The sequence below is a fragment of the Mytilus trossulus genome, chromosome 14 (assembly GCF_036588685.1).
Source record: "Mytilus trossulus isolate FHL-02 chromosome 14, PNRI_Mtr1.1.1.hap1, whole genome shotgun sequence".
Lineage (NCBI taxonomy): Eukaryota > Metazoa > Mollusca > Bivalvia > Mytilida > Mytilidae > Mytilus > Mytilus trossulus.
In genome coordinates, this window is record NC_086386.1 from 13,412,018 (window position 1) to 13,436,085 (window position 24,068).

Genomic DNA, 24,068 nt, shown 5'->3' on the forward strand with positions numbered 1-24,068 from the left:
TATTGAAATTTGGTTTAATCCTAATGAGTTTTAATTATTATTATTATTATAACTCGTAACTCAACTTTTAAAACTCGCAACAAGAATTTTGTAACTCGCAACTCGATTTTCGTTACTCACAACTCGATACTTGCAACTCGACTTTCTTAACTCACAACTCGATACTCGATAAAAAGTGAATCTCTTGCGAATTGCCGAAATGATGTCAGAGGCGGATTAAGGGGGGGGGGGATACAGTCCCCCTTTTTGAGAAAAAAAAACCTGCTTGCTTATAAAAGGAATCACCGAAGCTTGACTGGAGCGAGGTCCCTCTTAGGCAGTCAGCGGGCCCCCACTTATGAAAATTACTGGATCCGCCACTGAATGTTGCCATCAAAACTGTGTCACTTAATAATTTGTCTCCGGGTATATTGTTTTGCAATCTGTAACTTTACTACAATGGTTCTTTTATGGTTGCCATGGTAAGGGTTGTTTTGTTTTAAGGGGACAATAATTTGATGGGTTTTTTTTTGGGGGGGAGGGGGGAGTTGACGAATAGATCTAATCATTTTGATCTGTTGCTACGCAAGTTTATATTTTACTACAGCAAAGCTTCATTTTTAGGCAGTTAAGCTGCCTTATGCGAGCACCCTAGATTTGTGTTCTACCCAATACATGCTGAATTATGTGCCATTGTTATTATCTAGCTGGATGTTATGTTATTTATAACTAATTGGACAGTTTTTTTATACTTTTAATTCTTGATTACAAAAAATATGATCAGAAAAAAATGATTTATCCAAAAGTTTTGAAGTTGCACATAAACATATAGGAAGTATGGCACATTAGGATTCTTTATGTAGTTTATTATCCCCTGAGATTTTGACTAAGCTGTCAAAGAACAAATGTATGAAATGTTTAATCGCCGAAATCTCTAAAGACAAGTAGTTTAGATTCCCCCCTATGGCAAAAGTCGTAGGAATATTGTTTGTCATCAAAACGTAGTCAATTATGTCAGTAGTCTTAAAATAAGTTCCACTTTTCATGCTGTTGGCGGCAATTTTAAATTATAAGACGAAATTTTTGTATCTTTTCAATTTGGAGGCAGGGGTTCAAATTAGCGGCCTTCCACTTTTGCAGTCGGACGTTCGACTTGGTTAAGCTACGCTCGACATGCCCGACTTGAGAGGAAATAAAAAGATAACTTAGCAAACCTTTTTACCAAAGTCGGCTGCTAATAAACGATCTCAAAACTTATTTTTAGCATTACTGTGCATGACAGCGATGTTCATTTTGTTCAACCGCTTTATACAGAAAATCGCCGACAAATAATGTGTAAATTCTAGTAAAATCGTATCTGACAAAAACAACATTGAAAACAAAATGGCTGATATGAGGTACAAATGTAGCACTCCACAGTTAGGTGTGTAGTTTCGCATTTTGGCCCTCGGATTTTTCAAATATGAGAGCTAGTGTGCAATAAAATTCATTTTTGGATAGCTGAGTATTAAAATAGCCTTTGTATTTACCTTGTCTTATCGGGGCCTTTTATAGCTGACAATATGCGGTATGGGCTTTGCTCATTGTTGAAGGCCGTACGGTGACCTATAATTGTTAATGTTTGTGTCATTTTGGTCTTTTGTGGATAGTTGTCTCATTGGCAATCATACCCAATCTTCTTTTTTATATTTGTATTGGGTTTATATGAACATCAAGATTATGTAATATAGGCTGTTTTCTGTATGACAGTCCGTATTTGCAGGGCCCTACCATACATTGGTCCGACAATTATTGTAATATTTTTTTTCAACTTTTTATCGCACGAACTTTTTGTGATTGGATTTTACGAAAAAATGAGGCGCAAGTCACCCATTTTTAATTTGATCATTAGGAAGATTTATGAAAACAGTTTCTAAAAAGGTATCACTCAACGGCATTGAAATTTTTGTTTGATCCAAATTTAGGGGTGTATGTGACATGTTCACCCCCCTTTTTGCAATATTTTATGGTTAATAAATGCAGAATGTTGCAATTGATACCAGAGACATATGTCTCTGTTGATACACATAAAAGGAATTAATTTTCACTCTTAACATCTATAAAATATACTGATTACATACGTATGCACATGTACAACACAAACAGTTAGGTTAATGTATTAGAAATCTAGGAATAGGAGATGATAAACATTTTGTGGCTAATTTTTTATTTTATTTTTTAAGCTGGGGTCACACATTCACGATTTTTACTTCCGTTCTTGATAGGACCATTCCCGATTAAAATTTATTAAAAGTCTGATCAAGATCCTGTGAATCGTGGATGGAAATTCAAACTTATATTAAAATTTGTAAAAAAGATAATTTGATCACGACAACAATCAGATAGTATTCAGGAAGCACCGATATTCAACCGTTTCTAAGCGAATTAGTCCCGATAATACCGTTCTGAATCCGCTTCTAATCCGATTTGTATTTTTCGCCAGGTAAAATTCGACCGAGTCTGTCACGACTGCGTCCCGACTCTACCGAATGTTATCCGACTGAGATCAGACAGTGACCGGACAGTGAACCGACGCTGACGGAAGTTATCCGTTCGAAAACTGTCGGCATATTCGGGATGATCAAGTACTGTCGGAACGTAATCCTATCATAGTCCGCTCTATCGCATTGCAAACGGCTTTGTCTGGTCTCAGTCGTATTGTATTCTGTAATTGTCGGGACTCTGACGTGGGTATCATTGACGAATTTCGTATTAATAACGGGACTGTTTCGGAACGGTTTCGGCAAAAAACGGTTCGCAATCGACAAGATCTGGATGCAATCTGGACTCAATCGGCAGAAAAACAACTATGAAAAATTACTCCGGATCATACCCGTTCCACAGGACACCTTCCAGAATACACAAGACATTGTTCGGAATTCGATCCGATACAGCAGAATCTGTCACGACATAGCCACGATTGTAATCCGACTAGACAAAATCGGCTGAGTTGCCCCGAATGTTACGGGACGCACCTAACTGTCGGGATGCTTTGCCGAACTATTCGGACCCTTCCCGATCCGTAGGAATCTGTTACGAACTAAAACGAATGCGTTCAGACATTGATAGGACATTCCAGATAATTGAGGATACTAATCCGAGTGCTACCTGAGACGAAAATTACAATCCCGGATTCAATTCCGGAAGCGGATATGGGTAATTCCGGATTTTGGCGATCTTTGATATTTTTTTTTAAATCAGACAGATGACAAAATTCATCTTTGCATGATAAATAAATATATACACTGGAATTGAAAACCAAAAGGTATATGTAAAAGAACGAAAAAACAGAAAATATTTTGTACTGAAACACAAAATTACTTGTTGACAAATATTAATGTCAAAATCCAATACAATGTGAGTCTTTGTGACAGCTTGGAGCAGTATATATCTAACAATGTATATGGTCCTGGTGACATTATACATTTTCTTTATCAGTAATGAATGTTGGTAAAGCAAGTTAGATGCTTTTAAAGTGTAAAAATATTATTGCAATTTCAATGGGTATTTTTTTCTCAATTTTGATGGGTCAGTTAAAATAGCAGTAAGTTTCTTATTGTACACATAGAGTGCAACTAGATTATATGATATCTTAATGTAAGCAAATCATATGATATGTATGTGGAGTCCTTTAGGGCACTCTACCCCTCCTGTTTGATAACTTTGAAACTGATGAGATTCCCATCTCTCAACCATATATATTCATATATGGGACTATATAACTGATCAAATGAAATATAGGGGGAGTCCCTGCAGTCACCCAATCCCTCCTGTTGTTTGAGAACTTGGAAACAGTCGAGATCCCCACCTTTAAATTAAACCATATATTTTCATGTACATGTACGGGACAATAGCACTAATCAAATGAAATATAGGGAGAGTCATAAGGGTCACCCTACCAATCCTGTTTGATAACTTGGAAACAGATGAGATCTCCACCCCTCAACCATATATATTCATGTATTGGACTATATAACAAATCATATGAAATATAAGGGAAGTCACTTGGGTCCCCTACCCCTCCTGTTTGAAAACTTGATAACGGTCGAGATCCAGACCCTTAAACCATATATATTCATGTATGGGACAATATAAAAAATCAAATGAAAAATAGGGGTAGTCCATAGGGTCACCCCACACCCTCTTGTGTGTGTTTTGAGAAACTGTAAAAAATTCAGATACCAACTCCTAAACCATATTCATTCCTGTTTGTCATTTTAAAAAGATTGAATGACATAGAGTGGGGCGCTCATATTCGCCGTGGACACAATTTCGCCGTTTTATGATTTTGAGGTGTAAAAATTGCAAAGGATGGTTTAAATGGAAGGAATATGCTGTTAAAATATATTTTTATCAACAAATATGATTATTTTTGAAAATGAGACTAAATTTCGGCACATACGTCAAAGGACCGAAAAATGGACAACGATTTTCAGCCAATTTCCTGAATGACTAAAACGATTTCAAAGAAGCATTCCTTAGTAATTCTTTGACTGATTGCGCTAAATGTCAGTTTTTTACACCTTTCAAATATTTGCTATTCTTCTATAATGAAATTTATTTGATAAATATTATTTAAAGCTGCAGTTATTTGCTTTTAAATAAATATGTAAAAACGGCGAATATGTGTTCCCCGTTGGCAAAAAATTAGGAAATTTCAAACACCCTTTAATCCAACTTTTCCAATGATTTTACTCAAAACAAACACGTTTCAAGCTAAGAATATTTTGCATTTAAAGTTATCTTCATATAGAATTATCAGTATACTTCAAAAACACAAAGATCTGAACATAAACTGAACAAAACATGGAAAGATAAGGCGAAAACGAGCACCCCACTCTACAAGGTCAATATCATAGGCGTCACATATGCATATCACTTTGCGAGAACTAACACCTGTAATTTTATTCCAAACTTCGACATAATGGACTTGGGGTGAAGGTGGGAGTCATTTACATTTACTATGAACAGGTCAGTCAGACCTCACCATTGACCCCCCTGTAGTAGTAAACATTTGTCTGATTTGTGTCTCATAACTTTTGGACTGTAGAACACAAACTCAGTTTACTTTCCAGGGAAGCAAGTCCATTCATACTTTTACAAGCTCGTACTAAAGAACTAAAGTCAACTTGAACTACTAACAGTCAACTAATACCAACAATTACGATCAACTAGAAGAACTGCAATCATTGCGAATTTGTACCACTGCTGACTCAAGACTCATGACCATGAAAAAAAATATACTTGATATATACATGTATGTTGCTATTGAAAACCTTGATAAAATATGAATTATTTGCCTTAAGTGCCAGTCTGCCTAAGAATCAGGCAGTGGTGAAAATATGACCCAAAAAAACCCACCCAATTTGACATTGATTTCAGTTCATAATATGTAGTTATGCACAAAAAAAAACATTCATTTCTGTTTTCTGTTCTGGTAATAGAAGATACAATTTGGTTGAAATGCACTAGAAATTAACGAATAAGGGGAGATAACTCTGTAATTTGCTATCATTCTAACCAATTTTCTAACCGAGTTATTTGATATTACCAGACACACACAAACGAAAGACTTATAATGTTTAACTCAGGATGATGGTTAGTATTAAATAGAATGATTAGCTCGGTGGGTTTTTTTCTGATCATGTTTTGATTTTTACCTAAATTGCCTGATTATTACAAAGACTGGCACTTAATGATTTAATTTAATTCATTAAATGAACATACATGTACAATTATATATGAATGTTTAATGTTTGTTCTTTTAAATCTTTAAAAAAAAAATTGAAGCAACATTAATATTGCCACAGTTTTCATAATTATGTTTGCCTTGGTTTTTGGTTAACTGCCTACAGGGCTTACAGCGCTTTGATTACTTTTTTATACGCCCGTCAAAAATTTGACGGGACGTATTATGTTATACAAATGTCCGGTGTCCGTCCGTCTGTCCGTTTGTCCGGCATAAACATGTCGGGCCGTAACTTGAGAACGACTTATCCAAATTTCACGAAACTTATTGTAGTTGTTTCTTATGATAGTCAAATGATCTGTATACTTTTCGGTCAAAATAAGATTAAAACTTTTTGAGTTACGGCACTTTGTAACTAAAATAGGGGTGTGGTTTTTTTTCACATGTCGCACTGTATATCAAAAACAATTTTTGATTATTGCTTAAAACTTTACAAACTTCTTAGTTAAATTAATCTTAAGATCTGTATACTTTTTGGTGATGATTCAAAATTTCATTTTTGAGTTATTGAGTATTTTGTAAAAAAGGGGGAGGGGATTTTTACATATCGCGCCGTATCTCAAAAACGATTTATGATTATTGCTTTAAACTTTACACACCTTTTTGTTATATTAATCTTAAGATCTGTATACTTTTTGGTGATGATTTAAAATTTCGTTTTTCAGTTGTTTAGTATTTTGTAAAAAAAAAGGGGAGGGTATTTGTACATGTCACGCCGTATCTCAAAATCAATTTATGATTATTGCTTAAAACTTTACACACTTCTTTGTTGTATTGATCTTAAGATCTGTATACTTTTGGTGATGATTTAAAATTTCATTTTTCAGTTATTTAGTATTTTGTAAAAAAGGGGGAGGGTATTTTTACATGCATGTCACGCCGTATTTCAAAATCAATTTATGATTATTGCTTAAAACTTTACATACTTCTTTGTAACATTAATTTTAAGATCTGTATACTTTTTGGTTTTTATTCAAAATTTTATTTTAGTGATATTTATTTTTTTGGGGTTCATATGTCCCTCTGTATCTCAAAAACAATTTATGGTTATTGCTTAAAACTTTCTCAAAAATTATTTATGATTATTGCATTAAACTATCACACAAGACGACAGGCGTACCATGCGCTCATGGCGCAGCTGTTTATTTTAATTTGTACACAATTTAGTTCCTGCATTTTAAGTTGCAGAGAGTTAATTTTCCTCATGCTCTGGGCAAGTTGTGCAAAATAATTTCTTTCAAGTCTTATCAGCCTATAGTAAAGTTTTAAAAAATCCATTTAAAAGAATTGGTTGTCATATTTGTTCTAGCCCACTTTGCTTTATTCATAAATTTTTATCCGTTATCATTGTCCGTTAACTTATCTAAAATTGTAAAAACTGTTTTCCTCTGCATACTAATGACCTTAATTATTTTACCAAACTAGGGAACAAGAAATCTTCATAGGGATACATAGATTGAACATTTTCTCAATGGATCCACAGAACTCTGTGTCTCACCTGCAGTTGCTGCTGTTAGTGTAAAAGTGTGATGTTGACTATAAAAGTGAGTATATTTATCAGCAAAATACAGAATTTAAAAAATAATATATGTGCATGTATCATACTCCATCTATGAACTATGGATAATAAAACAATGTTATAGCAATAACTAAAAAATATTCATAGATCTAATTTTAAGGGTTAACTTATTAAAGCTCTTCGTCTTTTATATACGATTTGGATTTTAAATATTTTGGCCACGAGCATCACTGAAGAGACAAGTGTTGTCGAAATGCACATCTGGTGCAGAAAAATTGATACCGTTAATGTTATTATTAATTTTTTTTTTCTTGTTCTAGTTTATCATGGAGACTGCAATGATAAATTATAAATCACAAAAAATCCTTAATCTCACCATTGCACATGTCAGAAATGCTAAATATATGGACTCATCTTTAAATTCCTTAATGATAACCCTGATTGGTAAGGTTAACGTAGTATTTGATGATTATTTAAGAAAATTGTACCCTGAATTTTATTTTTAGATTTCAGCAACAGAATGAAGAATCCCAAGAGTCTAATACGGTTTATTAAACAGGATTTTATCATTGAATCAACATCCTACAAGAATATAACATACAAATAAGTAATTATGTGCAGGGAAGAACATTTAAACAAAACTCTAAGAGACATACAGTGGTGTATTTTTAAAGAGACCGAAAGAACCTGTAATAACTTGCCATGAGTGTATATTTTCCAAACCAGAAGCTCGTTCATAATAATATACAATTTAAATTAAAATTATTGTATGAACATTACAGGCGTTTGAATAAATTATTTTTAGAATATTAAGTTGATAAATGGATTAGAAAAAAATCTTCCGTTCGGTCTTTTGCAAGTAAGACCCTTTTCCCTGAGTAATTTGTTTCAAAGTTGATCAACAAATACAACTAAAATCCAGGATGCGAGTCATCGATGTACATGACTTTGCTTGTCTTCTTTCTTTATTGTCGTGCCTGTGACATGCGAAAGATACAGATCCTACGGCGTTAGGTATTTGTATTGAGCTTGATATTTTATATGGTAATTGACTTTAACTGGAGGCTTCATACCTTCTGGCTTATACATGTATAACGAAAGTCTGTATTATGTCTGTTGGCCTTGACCTCATTTTCATTGTCAAGCAACTGCTTGAAAACAAATTTCTATTTTTATTATGTTAATTTCTCACTTACCTATTAGTCAACTACCGAATTGGACTATTTACCGGGTTTGTAGCAACAGGATGGGTGCTACATTTATATGTGGAACAGGATCAGCATACCCTTCAGGAGCACCCGAGATCAAACCCATGGTGGGATTCGTGTTGCTTAGTCTTTAGTTTTCTATGTGTCTTGTGAACTATTATTTGTCTAATTTGCACAGGTCATTAGTCAATGTTAAATTTAGTTTTTTTGTCTATTTCTTTTAGCAATACTAGTAGATAAAACTAGATATAGTGCAATAAATGATTTTATGGTTTAAATGTCTTGTCTAGCAGGGGTCATCTGACGAGTCACCTTGACTTTATTTTTTCATGGTTCATTGGTCAATATGTAATTTTCATTGTTTTGGCTGTTTATTGTATGAGATAAGCAATAGAAAAACTATATTACGTGTGTATAATAATTGTCAGCTATACATGTCTTTCTGACTTAAATTGGTTTATCTCACATTGACTTCATTTTCGTGGATCTTTGACAATGTGTGATGTATGTGACACCTGTACTAAAACTCTTTCCTTGGTCTATCAGCATAACATAATTCGTGAATATAAAAGCAGGCGAAACGTTTCAACTTGAGCATTCTCGATGCATCTTATAAGTTGTATATAGATATAGGAAGATGTGGTGTGAGTGCTAATGAGACAAATCTCCATCCAAGTAACAATTTAAAAAGTAAACCATTATAGGTTAAAGTACGGCCTTCAACACGGAGCCTTGGCTCACACCGAATGTCTGAGACATTATTGGTTAGAGCTTACAGGACTGACTTTAATTGTTGAGGACCAAGAAATTTGAACAACAAGAAAGAAATAAAGAAAGGTTGTATAAAACATGCTCACGAACAAAAAAAAGTTATATTTACTTTCTATAATATTATCTAGAATATATTCAGTTACTGTTTAATTCTTGTGAAGACTTGATTTTTGTCCATTTCCAATTTAAAAAAATCATGTGATTGATCGATTCACTTTGGGTTCATATGTAGAAAATGTGTCTGTAGTTTAGATCTTTTACACTAACCGTGCAATTGAACACTCTTTTACTTGTAACGTAAAAGATGAAGAAAACCGAATCAGACTCCAATTAGTAATAGACTGAAATATCTTTTGTAGAAGTGTTACTGTTTTGTGGAGATTTAACTAACATTTCTTTTCATATTTAGAATTATGTATTTTAATTTGATTCTGCCTTTCTACCCTAAAATTTAGTCCAGCTTTTCATTCAAAATCTACTGCTGTCAAAATTCTTATGCTATATTAAAACCACACAAAGAACAATACGAAGCAAAGTTCTATTTTCTTGCCGTTGAATAGAAAATATCAGTGTTGGTAAAAATAAGGAATGTTGTTATAATTTTCAATGATACAACTATAATAATTCACCAAAGTTTTAGGTAGATATACGCAATTGCAGTCGACTGTACGACCTTAAAGTGAGTAAAAGTCTCTATAAAAGGTTAAAACATGCGAAATATGAATATGAAACAATTCATATCAGAATATTAACTGCCTAATGTACATGTATAACAAAACAATTTACAAACAATAAATATGACCGAAATAAATCAACCACAACCACTAGACTAGAGGTTCCTGACTTGATCCAAGGTTAATGTTTTAAAAATATCTTGAAATGTGTGCTTATTCTTTTAAACTACTTTGAAATTATTACTGATAACAATCTGTCATGGTATCAAAAGAATCTTTTCTATCTATAGGAGAAACGTGAACTATATTAAAGACGTCATTGCATTTCAAGTGCTACAAGAAAGTATGAAAGAGCAACAGTTTTCAGCGACTGCATATATATAATCTACATATTTAGTTCTATTAATAAAACAAGGAGATGTGGTATGCCTCACAACTAACAACAACAGAACAAGGATACTATATAGATAACCATAATGTTCAACGTCAGACGTCGACAAAATCGGTTTAACCCGCCATATGTATATGCACCTCTGTCCCAAGTCGGACAAAGTCATGTTATAGATATGTCTTTGTGTAGTTATACATTGGTTGACCGTTATGGAATAACCGTTTCACACATGATATCGGATATGTTCCTTACGTCGTAACAACAATCCCCTTCCTTTTCATGAATTTGACCTACCGAATTAGACTATTTACCGGATTTGTAATCACATAAGCAACACGACGGGTGCCGAATGTGGAGCAGGATCTGCTTACCCTTCCGGAGCACCTGAGATCACCCCTAGTTTTTGGTGGGGTTCGTGTTGTTTATTCTTTAGTTTTCTATGTTGTGTCATGTGTACTATTGTTTTTCTGTTTTTTTTTTAATTTTTAACCATAGCGTTGTCAGTTTGTTTTAGATTTACGAGTTTGACTGTCCCTTTGGTATCTTTCGTCCCTCTTTTAGTTTGATGAACGATATTCTGACATTGTTCTTTACATCTAGATGACATTTTTTTTTCTCGGAGCTATTCAGAACTTCTTGTATGGTGCTGACTGCTTAATATTGAAAAACTGTATTGGTGACCCCTGCCAAATAGTTTTGTATTTGTTGCTAATGTGATTGAATTTGACTGTTTTTATGACAGCTCTTTTTCCGCCTTTCACATAAATCAACAATGAAAACATCATTGCGCATGGAAAGCTGTAAAAGTCATCTTGATAACTAGCGAAACTAATCGTCAGGATAAAAAACCCGCACTGGTTTACGCCAAAAACATTGAATAACACCAACTATGACATACAACAAATAACGACAATAAAAAAAATGAGAAGTCGTGGGCCCGTGGCTTGAAACAGGCACATAAAGAATGTGGTCATAAAGTTCATCAAAAGAATCCTCTTTAATATATTAATGTGTTGAAATGAAAGAATACATATAGCTATGGAGTTTTAAAATAAAATTCTTGTTTTTATCCCAAACCAACTTATGATATTTGTTGATGATTGATTTTTACTGATTGTTGATTGCTATATGTCCAGTGCCAAATATTTCACGATGGTTCTGGACGAGAACAAGTTAACAATAAATACAACAGGTACTAGTAGGTCTTGTAATAATAGAGGCCCATCCCGATGATGATCAGGGGGAATTTCGACTTCCACTGGAAAATAAAGGTATATAAGTAAGGGACAGAAATTTTGCCATGCCAAGAAGAGTTGTTGCAAGGGTTCTTAACGTGCAGAGATCTTGTCACTCTCTTTACTCGAGGCGTTGGATTAAACCTCGATATATGCATTCTGACAGGACGAAGCTGCAAACTTGATACATCTTTCACAGCCAGACGGACGCTTCACTTTAACAAGCTTTTTACTGCCGGTCGGAACAGGACCAAGTGAGCAAATTTCTATTCCCAACTCACCCTTGGGGCTTATGATATTTGTGATAGCATAACCGAGTTTTTTTTATTAGGTCTTGAATTTGACTACAACTTTCTGTACTTAAAAATGATTGAATTTTCAGTACTGTAAAATTACTTAAATTTTCAGTACTGAAAAATGACTGAAATTTTCAGAACTGAAAAATGACTGAAATTTTCAGTACTGAAAAATGACTGAAATTTTCAGTACTGAAAAATGGCTGAAATTTTCAGTACTGAAAAATGGCTGAAATTTTCAGTACTGAAAAATGGCTGAAATTTTCAGTACTGAAAAATGGCTGAAATTTTCAGTACTGAAAAATGGCTGAAATTTTCAGTACTGAAAAATGACTGTAATTTTCAGTACTGTAATCAACTTTTTCCCAACATTACTGAAAATGATATAGAAATTAATGTACTGAATAGTGATGTTTCCTAAAAGTACTGTTTTTATAGCGGCATTTAATGTACTGATTAGTAATGTTTCCTAAAAGTACTGTTTTTATAGCGGCATTTAATGTACTGATTAGTAATGTTACCTAAAAGTACTGTTTTTATAGCGGCATTTAATGTACATGTAAACGCTAGTCAAATTGTTGGTAGTGTACACCTGTACCACCATCGGAACTTTCACTAGTTGATTATTAACTGACTGTACCATTGTTAAAGTTCCTTTCTTTAATTCAGGCTTAGCATCACTACTTTCCTGAGCTTGCTTACACAATATCACAACCATTTTCAGTAATTGAACAACTTGGTTTAATGAAGACAAAATATCTTATGTATTGTGAACACTGACAGAGATTGTCTTTATATATAGCTACTCGATTTGCTTGTGTTGATTTGTGATTGGTCAAATGATAAAGCCAATTAACCAATGAAAATGAAAATGTAAATAGCATGATAATATGCAATTAAAGATCAATTGTATTTTATGTAAATGAAATTTTCATATTTAAATAAAGAAATAGCAGACATGCAAAAAACATATTTATAGAATTATTTATCCTTGACATAATATCAGGAAATATCTGTTTAATTTGTCACCAAGATAAGCATTTTATCAATATGAATTTGAATATTTGTTTGAATATTTTTTAAATGTCTTATCGATAAAGGCACAGTATGTAATGTGTTGCCATCAAGACATAATTGTTATGCAATAAAATAAGTATATGGTGTTTATATTTATGCTATCGTCTTCATTATGCTGACTTCTACAAGACGTGTTGTTAAGGCAAAACATAGTTTACCGTTTAACAACCGATAGTGGTTTATTTTGTAAACACATCAGGCGTTTTGGTGTACAATATAGGCAACCAGCAGTATACGACTCTATGGAAGTCATAAATCGATCGAGAGAAACCAAATCCGGACGACAAACCAAAACCATAGTAAACACGTCTCGTATCAGAGTAAAAACTACGACGCATTAGAAACACTAAAGTGAAACAAAAAAACAACAAAAATTATGTCTGTTATTTATTGAATAGCGAATAAATTATAATAGCAAATAAAATTCATCCATCCGAATACGTAATATATCTGTCTAAAGCTAAAAGGCTTTTTTATACATTTGTCGTTGTATGTCTTCTGTTTTTTTATGTTTTTAGTTATTTGTTAATTGTATTTTCTAAATCAGGTTGCGGTTTGAATATTTTATCTTTTGTGATTTTTGTTTGACATTCCCCCTCCCAAATGGCAGTTATAGCTTTTAGTAACCTTAATCAGAATCATATACCCAAAAATAAGAAAACCACAGCTGTATAAACGAACGAAATTAAATTGATATATTTTATATGTATTTATTCATTTATTCATCTTAAATTTAAATGTCTGTCTACAGGAACACCTATAATTTGGTACCAATAAATACAATTTCTGTCATTGTCATGTGGTTTTTAGTACTAAAAAAATATTAGAAAGATGTTTAAATAAATGTTCCAACAACCAATAATTTTTACTGGCTGACTATAAAAAATCATTGTGTACTTCAGGTAAGTATTACTGTTGTAAACCAAAGTCTGACATTACCTTGTAACAATTAATATTTAAAGAGCGGAAAAAGGAAAACAGACATCTTTTTAATTATTTAAACGACATATAACAACAGCGACAAAAAAAAAGGCACAATAAACCCGGTTAAAACAAATAAACCAACGTGTATCAAAATCAACTAAAAATGTGCGACTTATTTGTGATGTAAGAAGTGACGAATTTCTCTTTTATGACGTTGCCTTGTATCTTCTGTCCACATAAGAAGTTATTTATCTGACCACACTGTACGGTGTGAAATATGTGTTCATTTGAGTGCTAAATATGCAATGAGAGAGGGGATTGTCTAAATTCTAGTGGTTACTCAGACGGTCATTGATGACTTCAAAAAATCATTTTTACCCATTAGTAACAGTGATTTTGCCTTGTCGACAATAACTTTCATTTTACACAGTTTTTAACCACTGGATGGACCGTTCCACACTTCATCAGACTTCTGTAGGCTAACTTTTGGTGACACTTTGCTTTTGAGGTCAATTCTTTCCCCCTTACTAGCCTTCTGTTTGTTTAGTAGATCACATCGCATATCTCATGGATTTAACTGTTTTGAATAGGCAAGGTGCCATTTGTTTTAGGAATGAAATCAAACATTTCATGAATCAATGCACTCTTCTTCTTCTTCCTTCAACAAAGACATGGAATGCATGTTATTCTTTGGCAAGTGTTTATCCCGTTTGATTGTCACGTTTGATGATGGTTTAAAAACACCAATCCACGATTCAACTTCTGCTATATTCCTGGCTAAAAAAGTTAAGGAGTTTCCCTCAATATTGTCTGCGATCAATGTTATTTCATTCATTCCTCTCTTCCTAACTTGACACTTCTTCAAATTCATAAACACTGCAGTATTTGTAAATTTCATGTCTCTGTGAAGAACAACATAATGTTCAAACCGAGTCCTGTACACCTGTACCACCATCGGAACTTTCACTAGTTGATTATTAACTGACTGTACCATTGTTAAAGTTCCTTTCTTTAATTCAGGCTTAGCATCACTACTTTCCTGAGCTTGCTTACACAATATCACAACCATTTTCAGTAATTGAACAACTTGGTTTAATGAAGACAAAATATCTTATGTATTGTGAACACTGACAGAGATTGTCTTTATATATAGCTACTCGATTTGCTTGTGTTGATTTGTGATTGGTCAAATGATAAAGCCAATTAACCAATGAAAATGAAAATGTAAATAGCATGATAATATGCAATTAAAGATCAATTGTATTTTATGTAAATGAAATTTTCATATTTAAATAAAGAAATAGCAGACATGCAAAAAACATATTTATAGAATTATTTATCCTTGACATAATATCAGGAAATATCTGTTTAATTTGTCACCAAGATAAGCATTTTATCAATATGAATTTGAATATTTGTTTGAATATTTTTTAAATGTCTTATCGATAAAGGCACAGTATGTAATGTGTTGCCATCAAGACATAATTGTTATGCAATAAAATAAGTATATGGTGTTTATATTTATGCTATCGTCTTCATTATGCTGACTTCTACAAGACGTGTTGTTAAGGCAAAACATAGTTTACCGTTTAACAACCGATAGTGGTTTATTTTGTAAACACATCAGGCGTTTTGGTGTACAATATAGGCAACCAGCAGTATACGACTCTATGGAAGTCATAAATCGATCGAGAGAAACCAAATCCGGACGACAAACCAAAACCATAGTAAACACGTCTCGTATCAGAGTAAAAACTACGACGCATTAGAAACACTAAAGTGAAACAAAAAAACAACAAAAATTATGTCTGTTATTTATTGAATAGCGAATAAATTATAATAGCAAATAAAATTCATCCATCCGAATACGTAATATATCTGTCTAAAGCTAAAAGGCTTTTTTATACATTTGTCGTTGTATGTCTTCTGTTTTTTTATGTTTTTAGTTATTTGTTAATTGTATTTTCTAAATCAGGTTGCGGTTTGAATATTTTATCTTTTGTGATTTTTGTTTGACATTCCCCCTCCCAAATGGCAGTTATAGCTTTTAGTAACCTTAATCAGAATCATATACCCAAAAATAAGAAAACCACAGCTGTATAAACGAACGAAATTAAATTGATATATTTTATATGTATTTATTCATTTATTCATCTTAAATTTAAATGTCTGTCTACAGTAACACCTATAATTTGGTACCAATAAATACAATTTCTGTCATTGTCATGTGGTGTTTAGTACTAAAAAAATATTAGAAAGATGTTTAAATAAATGTTCCAACAACCAATAATTTTTACTGGCTGACTATAAAAAATCATTGTGTACTTCAGGTAAGTATTACTGTTGTAAACCAAAGTCTGACATTACCTTGTAACAATTAATATTTAAAGAGCGGAAAAAGGAAAACAGACATCTTTTTAATTATTTAAACGACATATAACAACAGCGACAAAAAAAAAGGCACAATAAACCCGGTTAAAACAAATAAACCAACGTGTATCAAAATCAACTAAAAATGTGCGACTTATTTGTGATGTAAGAAGTGACGAATTTCTCTTTTATGACGTTGCCTTGTATCTTCTGTCCACATAAGAAGTTATTTATCTGACCACACTGTACGGTGTGAAATATGTGTTCATTTGAGTGCTAAATATGCAATGAGAGAGGGGATTGTCTAAATTCTAGTGGTTACTCAGACGGTCATTGATGACTTCAAAAAATCATTTTTACCCATTAGTAACAGTGATTTTGCCTTGTCGACAATAACTTTCATTTTAAACTGATATTTTAAAACCTGAGGTATTAGTTTGCGAATTTTAACCATGAAAAGCTCTCCGTTTGGAGAACATTCTGATGTTCTGTTTTGTCTGAAATCTTAAATTTTGAATACAAAGATATGCTTTCTTTTGTAACATTATGACAATTACAAATAATACAATTAATCACTTGCAATATCGGTCATACACACAATAAATAGTTACAGATACATATTTAACCAGACCACCAAAGATGCATAGTTTGGAGATAACATAGAGTGGTTACTAGAGGTTATGTCATGTGAATATAAATTCACTTTTGACTTTTTATTATATTACACGATGTCTGCAGACAGCTCGGAAATTTTTACAGGCGCACACGATTATTTCACCAGAACCACAATTAATGCAAAATTTGAAATCGCCAATGCATCGCATATAGACTCTCTTAATAAAAGCTTTTTTTCATAATTGACGATGATAAGTTTTAAACTACACTATATATGATATACAGCATGAATGTCTTAAATAATGATTATAAATCATAAATTATATTATCGTAAGTATACATGTGTTTCTGTTCAATTAAATCCGTACAAACACAACATAAATAGTAATAGATACATATTGAACCAGACCACCAACTAAGTTCATATAGGACTTTTTAATATATTACACGATGTCTGCAGACACCTCGGAATACTTACAGGCGCACACGATTGTATCAGACTTTATATTGTGAATAATTGCCTTGTTTTGATCTCTTGTTATAAAAGTTGTGGTTTTTAAAATCATTAAAAGTTAATGGCTAAACATTCCATATGAACAGTTTAGGTATCTAGTTTGATTAATGATATACTTTTAATTTATGTCTTTTGAATATACATAGGCGTTGACAAATATTGTGTACATGTTTTTGACTCTAATATAGTGATCGATATTCTATACATGTTTTTGTTATTGCATATTCAGTGTTAGATATAAATGCTTACACATTCCTGTTTTACTCACTAAAAACGATACTTCTTTCTCATTTTTGTCTTTCTTATCATTTTGAACTAATATATTTCTGTTTTCGAGCTGTTGGTTCGAGGCGATAACACGGTTTGATTTTTTTTATGTCATTTAATTTATTCACATCTGATTATTGTATTTTCATTCCAATATTATATTATTGATATTATGAATATTGACTTATTGAACAATACTGTTATATTGAATAATACTGTCACAGGTTAGGGGGAGGGTTTGGATCCTGCTCACATGTTTAACCCCGCCACATTATTTATGTATGTGCCTGTCCCAAGTCAGGAATCTGAAATTCAGTGGTTGTCGTTTGACTATTTTATTAATTGTGACTGTTTATTTAACGCATCATGTAAATGTAGCGGAATTTGATGAGACTGTTATTAAAGTGAGAGGGTTAGCGCTATAGAACCAGGTTTAATCCACCATTTTCTACATTTAAAAATGCCTGTACCAAGTCAGGAATATGACAGTTCTTGTCCATTCGTTTTTGATGCGTTTTGTTTTTTGATTTTGCCATGTGATTATGGACTTTCCAAATTGATTTTTCCTCTGAGTTCAGTATTTTTGTGATTTTACTTTTTGTTTATGTGTTACATATTTGTTTTTCGATCATTTTTTTACATAAATAAGGCCGTTGGTTTTCTCGTTTGAATTGTTTTACATGGTCTTATCGGGGCCTCTTATAGCTCACTATGCGGTATGGGCTTTTCGCATTGTTGAAAGCCTTACGGTTACCTATAGTTGTTAATGTTTGTGTCATTTTGATCTTTTGTGGATAGTTGTCTTATTGGCAATCATACCACATATTCTTTTTTATATTTGAAATAATAGAAGACAGTTTTTAAAGCCGCAATACTATTCATTGAATACATGTATTCCCCTATTTCTGTATTCTTTCATTTGTATGATTTCCGATGGCTCTGCGATGCATGTATATGTTACTCACGAAGACTAACTAACAACAGCAAATCAAACTTTAAACACTCTTGTTTTATAGAATCAGTCATTACAATATGAATTTTTAAAGGAGAAAATAACCAATTTTTCAGGAATTTCGTTTATCGGATATGCTTTTGTGAATTTCCATCAAGAACTCTGAAACAAACAAATCAATCAAATTGAAGCCAAACATGTTTACAAATCTCAATATGTCATGTGCTGTTCGAAGAGATAACACCATATTATATAAAGTTAACCTGGCCTGAGGTAGAAATTCTTATTGTGTTTGTACAGAGATTTTTTTTCAAAGTATTCAATAAATCATGTCGGTATAAAAGCAGTGGCTACTGAGCTGATGTTACCATAGGGGACTTATACCTCAAAAGGAGTAATAACAATACAAAATGAGAGCTTAAACGCTATAACGCCAGGTTAATCTACCGTTTTCTACATTTGAAAATGCCTATACCAAGTCAGGAATATGACGATTGTTATGAGCTGTCATAAGTTAGCATATTTACTCTACTTGTGAATTAAAATGCATACATTATATAAATTACGAAATATGAAAAAATTGCAAATTAGAAAATTATCCAAGAAAGAAATAGACTTTCAGTCTCAAAGGCAAATTGTTGTGACATCACAGGAGTCTCTGCACGGCACGCTTTGAATAAATGATTAATGATATAATATCAAAACATTAATTAAGCGTTTGTCAAAACAAAAACCTCATTGCAATGCAAAACCTATAATGCTTTGAACATTATGTACAAAAGATATATTGAAATTCTATTCATGTATATTTAATAATTTACATTGTTGGCATCTTTTGGTATATATAAAAAATTGGGAAACAACCAAAATTATTAAATGTCGCTTAATACAAACCGCTTATATTTATTAAATATCAAAAGGATTGCTCAAACCTTCACAATTAGCAGTTATCAAAGTGCAAATGGGTTTTTGAAAACATTTTCTATATTTTGCTCAGTTAGATTGGTCTTTCTGCAGTATCTTTGGTTAACTTTTTATGTTGTTATACACAAATAATGTATCTGGTTGCTTAATAAATCAAAGTAGTATGATTTCAGTAAAAGTGTGTGTTCCTTTTCATCCTCAGAGGTCCAGTCTCAAGCGTTTTCGTAGACAATAACTGGAATATCACATACAAGCGAATTAGCTTCATATGCTATTGTATGGCAGATCTTATTTATCTGAAGACTATTGAACAAATGTAAGCACTTGTAGGTGTAAACACTGAATGTTTATGTTTTACCGTGTTACTGAAATGCATGTGCAATGATGGTTTTTAAGATTCAATATCCATAAAGACAATCTGTGTTTTTGTAGTTGATAAGAGAAAGTTGTTTTGCAGTATGCATGTATGCATGATATCAAATAACATTCTTAATGTGCATGTCCAAAGTCAGGTCTTGTGTTGCAGAGGTTGTCATTTGCTGTATACAATATTTGTTTTCCTTGTTCTGTTTTGAAATAAATCAAACCGTTAACCTTTCGCTGATAATTTGCATTTCGTGGCATTTAAAAACCTTTTGATTTTGCTCATTACTAAATGCTGTACAATGAATTATATACTTTTTCATCTACGTAATTTGGTTTTTGGTGTAGAATTTTTCTCATTGGCAGTCATACTACATATTTATATTCTAATATAGGTTCAGAAATGGTCAATATGCATGTTTGATTCAAAACTAATAGCTAGAATAGTCCATCATTTCTAAAGCATACACAAATTTACAACTGCAATTATCGTATATATGTACATGTTTCTCATAATTGAAGAAATATTACAGCGATGGGAAGTTTTAATTACCGCATATGCCGATAGCATATATATATCAAATATGGTATACAATAAATAAAGATTAAATATATTTTATATTTATTTCTGTTATTCGAAGAAAATTACATCTATTTCAGACCATTTACAAACCACTGCCATTCCTGCGATTGCAATCGAAACAAAGTTCTCATTAATTTTTCATTTCACAAATGCATGTTCCATACGTAAACTTCCTACTAAAATGACTGTATAAACCACCACTACATCAACGATTTGGTTACATTAAGAGATCTATTTAACTTTAAATGATATGCCTAAGTATATTTCGAGCTAAGATAGTGAAACACAACGTTCTTTATAGTTCACACATGGTGTGTTGCTCCATGTTCTTACCATGGACCGTTTCAGACTTCATCAGTCCTTGCTAGGGTGATAATCGTTTCTATTGGCATTTCTGCTTCTAAAGTCAATTCTTTCGACGAACTTATCTCCTTTTTGTTGAGTGGATCTCATGTCAAGGATTCAGCTGTTTTGAATAAGCAAGGGTGCCATATTCTTTCATGTATAATCCAACATTTCAAGAATCAATACATTCTTCTTCTTCCTTCAACAAAGACATGGAATGCTTGTTATTCTTTGTTAAATGTTTACCCCGTTTGGTTGTCATGTTTGATGATGGTTTAAACACACCAATCCACGATTCAACTTCTGCTATATTCTTGGCTACAAAGGTTAAGGAGTTACCCTCAATATTGTCTGCGATCAATGTTATTTCATTCGTTCCTCTCTTTCTAACTTGACACTTCTTCAAATTCATATACACTGCAGTATTTGTAAAATTCATGTCTCTGTGAATAACAGCATAATGTTCAAATCGAGTCCTGTACACCTGTACCACCATCGGAACTCTCACTAGTTGATTATTAACTGACTTCACCATTGTTAAGGATGTCTGCTGCTCTAATTTAAAATAACAAGGATTTCATGTGGTTGCTAAAAATGAAAACAACTTTGATATTTAAACAAAATAAAGTAATAAAATCATTAGTCTCGTGTGTAGTTTTCAAAATACGAGACATTTAGAAAATGGCGGGAAAAGGGTTTTCTTCAGACTTTACTATTTGTTAACATTGGAATTGTTTTTTTCCCTTTAAACCAAGAAAAAATAACAAGGATTTCATGCCGCCGGATCACTAAATCTGAAATGATCTATTGAACAGATTTATGAAGACAAAAGTGGGGTGTCGTGTAAAAAAAAATTTAATACATTTGGATGGATAAAACCTGAGAAAATCGAAAATATGACAAGAATTCAAAAACATGACCAGCAGACATCCTTAAAGTTCCTTTCTTTAATTCAGTTTTAACATCATTACTTTCCTGAGCTTGTTTACACATTATCAAAACCATTTTCAATATATATATAAAACAACTTGATGTAGTAAAGACAAAATATCTTATGTATTGTGAACATTGACAGAGATTGTCTTTATATATAGCTACTCGATTTGTTTGTGCGGATGTTTGATTGGTCAATAGATAAAGCCGATTAACCAATGAAAATACAAATATATATAGTATGAAAACAGGCAATTAAAGATCAATTGTATTATATGCAAATGAATTTTTTATATTTAAATAATGAAATAGCGGACATGCAAAATCATATTTATAGATTGCTTTTTCCTTGACATAAAATAAGGACATATCTGTTAAATTTGTCACCACGATAAGCATATAAATATTTAAGTACATCTTAAATTCTTATTTGGACATTTTATGAATATCTTATCAAAAACGGCCCATTATGTAACTAACTACCATAAAGAAAAGACGAAATTAAATAACAATAACATTACGACCGTTCCAATAATCTTAATAAATAAGGAGAAATTTGTAAATCATTATATCATTTTTTATGCTTTTAAATGTGTATGGTGTTGTTTTTTTCTTTTAATTATTGCATGCTATATTTGTGCTGATTTCTACTAACGTTTGCTTTGGTTGAATCCGGTATAACGTTTAACAACCCCTTAGTGGGATTTTTTATAACGAAAAACGTTTGGCGAGCAAGATTATACTGTAAAAGAGGGACGAAAGATACAAAATGGACAGTCAAAATCGTAAATCTAAAACAAACTGACAACGCCATGGCTAAAAATGAAAAAGACAAACAGAAAAACAATAGTACACATGACACAACATAGAAAACTAAAGAATAAACAACACGAACCCCACCAAAAACTAGGGGTGATCTCAGGTGCTCCGGAAGGGTAAGCAGATCCTGCTCCACATGCGGCACCCGTCGTGTTGTTTATGTGATTACAAATCCGGTAAATAGTCTAATTCGGTAGGTCAAATCCATGAAAGGGAAGGGGATTGTAGTTACGACGTAAGGAAAATATCCGATATCATTTGTGAAACGGTTATTCCATAACGGTCAACCAACTCGTGATGGCGTCCGTAAAATTTACGAAGGTATGATTTCAACTTCACCATTTGGAACTCTTGGTTTAATAGCTTCCTTGTAAGCAGTAACCCTCTATCAAGAAAATCATGATAGGAAATGCAAAAACGGGAATATCGTATCAATTGGGAGATATATACCCCGTATGCAGGTGCTGCTGGAATGTTGCCACTTAGAAATGGAAAGTTCACAATTGAAGTCATCTCTTTTGTCGTAAAATTGTGTTTTCAACCGACCCTCATTGTCAATGTCTAGATGTAAGTCAAGATATGAAGCCGACTTAATTGTATCTGTAGTATCCTTTATCTATGATGAACGTATTTTCAAATCATTATAGCTCTCTAGGGCTGAGAAGTCGCAAACAAAGTTTACCAGTTATAAACGTTATTAACCTGTGCAATACAATAATGTTATACAGTTGTCCTTGTTTGTCTTCTGTTTTTTTTTGCGGTATTTGTAAGTTTTTTTTAATTCAAACGACGGGTTATGTTTGCAATTTTCTTTTTTACCACAATGGCCTTTTTATCTTATCTTAATCAGGATCACACATCCTTCTAAAACATCCTGAAAAATTAAATCGATATGATTCATACACGTTTATTCATTTATTCATCTAAAATGTCAATATATTTCTATTGTAACACTTTGAATTAGGTACCAATAAATTAAATGTCTTTGGTATGCATATGATTTTAAGTAATTAAACATTATTAGTGATTTGCACAACATATTCCTATATTCAATGATTCTTACTGTCGGATTTCAATTAATTTGTTTTGTTTTATAGATTAGGTAAGTATTACTGTTTTAAACCAAAGTCTGGCATTAACTTGTAACGATTGATATTTAAAGAGGGGGAACAAGCAGGTTTTAAGTAAGATATAACGAAATCAAAGTTGCACCATAAACCCAGGTAAATGAAAATAAAAAGACCTGTAGAATAATCAACTAATAAAAATATGTGTCTTATTTGTGATGGAAGATGTGCAGTGTGTATCTGTAGTGGTTGTTATCTTGCATTTTCTGTCCACATTAGGAGACATTTTGTCTTATCACACTGTACAGTGATAATATGAATATTGATGAGAAAAATGTGCTGATGGGGTTGCCATTAGGTACAGTGTGAGGCGGGAATGCGTGTAATATTGTTTCTGTCTATGAAGAAATAACATTAACAATGTGTTGCCCACTGAATAACGAGCGTAGTGGGT

The 24,068-nt window shown here is 32.5% G+C and overlaps 1 protein-coding gene across 1 annotated transcript in view; it reads right to left on the bottom strand.

Annotated features, from left to right (window-relative positions):
- LOC134697489 (uncharacterized) overlaps nucleotides 1–12,579 on the bottom strand; it is a 33,573-nt gene extending 20,994 nt beyond the window's left edge. The window contains exons 1-2 of the mRNA XM_063559770.1: nucleotides 12,502–12,579; nucleotides 7,775–7,868 (exon numbers count right to left, since the gene is read on the bottom strand). Of these exons, the coding sequence (XP_063415840.1) occupies nucleotides 7,775–7,868; nucleotides 12,502–12,579 (172 nt within the window). The remainder of the gene's footprint in view (nucleotides 1–7,774; nucleotides 7,869–12,501) is intronic.
- Nucleotides 12,580–24,068: the final 11,489 nt, after the last annotated feature.